Raw genomic sequence first — 5,525 nt, forward strand, 5'->3', positions numbered from 1 at the left:
CCTGAAGTCTCTTCTCTTGGATGAAAGCCTGTGTCTTCTCTTGCAATTGACTTTATCCTGCCTTCGATCATATCCCCGGGAAGGAGAGTGGCCGAGATCACGCAGTTTTGATGCAAAGTGAAGCGGCGCCGGATCAGGCCCACCACACTGCATCCCCTGAGAATAAAGGGCTTCATTTCAGAGAGATTAACAAGTCTAGATCCATTTTGAGTGAAACATTCAAAACTAGAAGAAACCCGAAATAGATCATTTTAGCCCTGGCCGATCTCAAAACAAACTACAATGCCTAACCGACCACGAAACAACAAGTACCACCACACAAACACACACACAATTTCTGCCATTCAAGCTCCCCAAATAAAAACATACGCAGCCAAGTTTAAAAAAGAACGGGTCACACAAAATGAAGCTGGTCACACAAACTGGAATACTCGGGGAGAACGTCAACAGGAGAGAATGGCTTGTACATCTGATCATGCAAACAAATCCGATCAGAAACATCTATACAGTGTCAGGATACTTACACTGGATTATTAGATGGAATGCCGACACTGGAAAATCCTACTATAGCAAGGATGGCGGCTTAATTTTACCAGGCAAAATCACAGGCTTAAACCAGTCATGCTCTTTAAACAATAGAGAGCTGTTTGTGCAAAATTAGAACTTGCTCGGACTTTATTGTTCTGTGCACTCTATATTCAATGGTGGATGAGACCATGGTTATGGCAAACATGCACAAACAACATTTCCAGCAATAAAATGGCACAACCCACAAGCTCTGCAATTAGTTGGCCAAACCATAAAAGAAATGAAACACAGAGAGGACGTTACCAGGAGAGAAAAGCTTCAACAGCACATCATGCAAATAAATTTCATTAACTTATAATTTGGGGTTTGATTTCTGAAATGGAGCTGACTCATAAAATTGGATAACTAGACACTAGAAAAACATACTGTAGCAAGGTCGTCAGATTAATTTTAGAGGCAGATCAGACTCATGCTATTTTGAGCTGTTGGTGCAAAATTAGAACTGTGAAGTGCTTGCTTGGACTCTGTTGTTTTGTGCATTCTATATTCAAACATACTATCATGCTATGTAACGTATCTGTCATATTTATCAACTCTCGCATGGTATCAGACCCCTAGCCTGAGCTACGGGTCTCATATCATGTTAGAGTTCATAAAAACAACACATACGTCTTCATTGCAAGAAAATAGGCCCAAATATACAACACACAAGTACACAAGAGACCAAATCAAAGACAGCACACTAATAATCTTGTACAAACCATGCACTGCACAACTGATGTGCTACATGACAATGGAAACTCAGAAGGTCATGTTTAATTACGTAGCCAAAATATATTTATAAATGCACACTAGAGACCAATGGAAGACAAAACATAAGTAATCTTGTAGAGACCAGTGACATAAACACTGCACAGTTGATGTGATGCTAAACTGGATGCTGATCCAGTTGCCAGGATGTGATGATAATAAAGTTGACAAGATGAAGCCACAAGTGCTAACAAGTGACACCATGACTGATTCAGTATTTAAGTAATAAAGCTAAGCCTCCTGAGCAAGTATCAGCTGGCAAATTAAACAAACAAGACAGGAGATTCGCAAGCCTGACATATTTAACCAATAAATTAGTCATAGAATGTGTTTATTTGTAGTGTACCACATATTTGTAGTCTACTTCGATGGTAAGCGTTGTATCAGCACGGTATCTTCTAGAGTTAGCTTACTGATACCATGATACGACTTACAGAAACATCTGTGGAATTACCATTGTAAGCTATACAAACTATAAGGATACAAAGGAGACCAAAACAAAGATAATACAAGACTAATACTCAATTGACATGTATATCAACCTATTAGGACAAAATCCGTGAAACAGTGCCAGTTCTAATGCAGTGAAATGGCCAGCATGAATAAGCTACAATCATTACTGTAAACAGACAAGCAAAATAGTCATAGAATGTCTACGTTACTGATCACCAACAAAAGAGGCCTAGCAGAATACACAAGCAAGAACCAGAACACCACCAGACCTAAATTATACCAAAATCATTCACTAACCAGTTGACAGACAGAATAACAGAGATGCGTAATTCACCAAGACTATAAACCATACAACAATAATATTAGGACGCAACAGACAGCATATCTCAAGAAGTAATAACGCTCAACAAAATTCCAACAAAGATCTATTCTTCACATGATTCAACACATGAAACATCATCATATCTCATAAGATCCACACTAAACAGAGTCTTCTTCATGGGCAATACCAAAACAGGACATCTTAAGCGCAGCAACAGTCACCGATAACAAGCAACTAAAAATGTAAAGGGTTCGGGTAGTAGTAACGGCAGAGACAACCCTGCGCGACCGGTCAAACGGATGGCCTAGAAGCGGAGCTTGGTGAAGAACCACCTGTTCTTGCCGGTCTTGAACCGCTCCTCGAGCTTGGCCTTGGCGGCCTTGGCGGCGCCCACCTTCTTGTCCTTGGAGGTGAGGGAGTCGGGCGCGCCGGAGGCCACCTCCTTGAGGTCGACGTCGAGGGTGTAGCGGGTGGGCATGAGGTGGGTGAAGTTGACGAGCTTGAGGAACACCTTGACGCGGGACTTCTTGGCCGTCTTTTTGGCCGAGTCCTTGCGGATCACCTTCTTCGGGTACTTGGCCAGGCCGGCGACGAGGCAGTGCCCGTAGGGGCGGTCGCGGGTGCCCTCCTCGAACACGCGCACGATCACCGCCTTCTTCCCGGCGTACCTTCCCTGCAGCAGGATCACCGCCTTGCCCGGCTTCAGGAACTTCACCATCTTCGCTTCCTCTTCCTCGCGCTGCGCCGCCGCCGGTGGTGGGTTGGGGAGGGGTTGTGGGTTGTGTGCGGGGGAAAACTGGCGGCGGGGGTGGGAAGGAGATTATATAGCTTGGCGGCGCTAGGGTTTTCGGGGTGGGGAGAGGGCTTGGACGGTTGGATCTGGATCGGACGGTGGTGGGGGCGGTTGGTTAGGGATCAGGGTGGAATGGGCTTCCGTTGACAGGCTATATGGGCCGATAGGGGGCCTTCGGACGTCGTCCTAAGGCCGTGATGATGGTTACTTCGCCCAGCGAATGTGGAGGGCCGTGGGCCAGTCTATAAGGAGGACGTTTATACTACGTTATTATTATTACTTCCCATTCCCTGTCGCTCAAAAAAATAATACTACCCATTCCCCTAAAGAAAAGCTTATTTGGTCGCTTTGGCTAGTATTTTTTTCGAGAAAACTTCTGCTGTAATCATGGTAATACAATGAACATCAGAAAATAATAAAAATTATATCCAAATCCATAACCACCTAGCGACGACTACAAGCACTAAAGCAAGCCGAAGGCCCGCCGGCGTCATCGCCTCTTCCTTGTCGGAGTCGGGCAAAACTTGTTGTAGTAGACAGTCAGGAAGTCGGTGTGCTAAGGCCTTGTATATAGGACCAACGTATCAGAACAGCAACCGCCACCGACGAAGAGACGCGTAGATTGAAATCCAACCTGAAGACACACGAACATAGACAAACAAAGACCAGAACCGAGTAGATCCACCAAAGGCAACCACTGACCGAATTCTGCAAGATCCGTCGGAGACACACCACCACACGCCCTTCGACGATGTTAGACACATCACCGGAACTGGGGCTAGACGAGGAGAATCTTACACTCTTCAAAAAGCCGTCGTCGTCTCGTCTTCTCGAGAAGAACACAAACCCTAAAAACCAAAATAAACATCTAAAAACATATCCCTCCCCGCTGGCAAGGGCCGGGATCCACCGCGCCCCCCATGCGCGCTAGGGTCATCGGAGACGAGGGGGCCTGGCGCCACCGCCGACGGGAGACAAAGGAACCCTAGCTTTTTTAGGAGCGATTTGTGGCTCCGTGTGCGTCTCGTTGCTTTTGCTAGTATTTGACTTTTGCTGGTCTCTATTTCTCAAACAAAAAAGTATTTGATAGTCTCTGCAAAAATTAAGTTCAGGCATTTTTTCCTTTTTATGTGTGTTTGTTTTTGTTTTCTTTTTTATTGGGTCATTTGTATCTTTATGTGTAGTATGTGTGAGTCTTGGGTGTGTGCTAGTATACACATAACTACTATGCAATATCCCGAGCAAAAGAGAAAACTCCCTCTTTGTACTAAATCAGTGACACTTATTCACGCTTTGATGCAAGGTATGGCACTAGCCAAACAACACTCTGAAGGCCGATCATTGTGTAGTCCGATTCCTCGACATCATTGGCTTCTCTCAAAGGCGATAATCTGGACCGCTCTGCGTATGGTCATCTAGTTGCTGAGATAAAGTTTTTGATGATTGATAGGGAGTTTATTCCCCAGAAAATTTCCTGTGAACAAAATAGGATAGCAGATCGTTTGGCTAGTTATAGTCGATATGAATGTACTACTGTTGTATGGCTACACCGTGGTCCTCCATGTATTGAGGCACTACTGCCACTAGGCTGTAATCCTATTATTATGGAATAAAACACCTATTAATCCCGAAAAAAAATTATGCTAGAAACCGAAAATTGTTCTATTACATATTTGTTCTTGCATTTATAGAAAATTTAATTTATGTAGAAAATTGAGAGCAATTTTTTGTCATAATTTATTTTTTATTTTTTTCTCCTTTAAGGATAATATCAATGTCACTAATTTATTTTTTTCCTAAAAAAATGTTTTTGACTTTTTTTTAATTTTACTGTATGGGGAGAAGAAGGCTGTAGAAAAAGGAAGGTGGCTAGTCCTTTGGATTCTGATCAGATGGTGGAGAGGGATTTGACTGGTTGGTTAAAAAGCTCAGCGTGGATGGCATGCTAGAGATGGCTCTGCCCCCGTTTGGTAACCTGCGTTGCACATCCTCAAAATTATCCTCACCTGAAGAAAAAAACATCCTCAAAATTATCCTCAAAAAAGAAAAAAAAAACTGCCTAGATGCAAGGTAGCTGTTTGGTTAGATGTCAAAAAAAAAGTACTTAGCTGTTTGGTTGGCTGCTTGTTGCTATTTCTGGCACAGGTATGTCCTCATCTTTTTCAAAATTGGTGTGGTTGCCACCAGATCGCAATCACACATAGAACATGTACTAATAAGTATAGTAGCAGATTGATTAAAAAAAGTATAGTAGCAGATTTTGATGACAGATTAACAACAAGTAGCTAGTTTAGCCTATCAAAACGTCGTATATTTCTGAATGGAGATAGTAGATAGTACTCTTAAGTTACTGTCGGGTGCATACCTAAGCAACCTGACAACTATTTACACTAGGGGAACACACTCCTAGCCCAAAGAAGATGTTCTACGGCCTCTATACGCCAGCATCACAACATCAGCCCCATTATACATCATGAGCAGCAAAAGCACTCATCAATAGTTCATCAGGGGTGGCATTCACTCGGCATGGTGAATGCATTGGAACACCACCTCCATAGACGTGGTGGCCCTGTACATCTGAAGGTTGAACCCATCGTTCTTGTACTTGAAGACGAGGGT

General features: G+C 43.4%; 1 protein-coding gene across 1 annotated transcript; it reads right to left on the bottom strand.

Annotated features, from left to right (window-relative positions):
- Nucleotides 1-2,177: 2,177 nt before the first annotated feature.
- LOC123149609 (60S ribosomal protein L27-3) lies at nt 2,178-2,918 on the bottom strand. The gene has a single exon (XM_044569302.1). It carries the CDS (start codon nt 2,829-2,831, stop codon nt 2,418-2,420), a length of 414 nt encoding a protein of 137 aa, XP_044425237.1. The 5' UTR covers nt 2,832-2,918; the 3' UTR covers nt 2,178-2,417.
- Nucleotides 2,919-5,525: the final 2,607 nt, after the last annotated feature.

The sequence above is a fragment of the Triticum aestivum genome, chromosome 7A (genome assembly GCF_018294505.1).
Source record: "Triticum aestivum cultivar Chinese Spring chromosome 7A, IWGSC CS RefSeq v2.1, whole genome shotgun sequence".
In the NCBI taxonomy this organism is placed as follows: domain Eukaryota; kingdom Viridiplantae; phylum Streptophyta; class Magnoliopsida; order Poales; family Poaceae; genus Triticum; species Triticum aestivum.

Excerpts from the sequence above, each read along its gene's own strand:
- LOC123149609 (XM_044569302.1), bottom strand. The coding sequence starts at position 2,831 with ATGGTGAAGTTCCTGAAGCCGGGCAAGGCGGTGATCCTGCTGCAGGGA.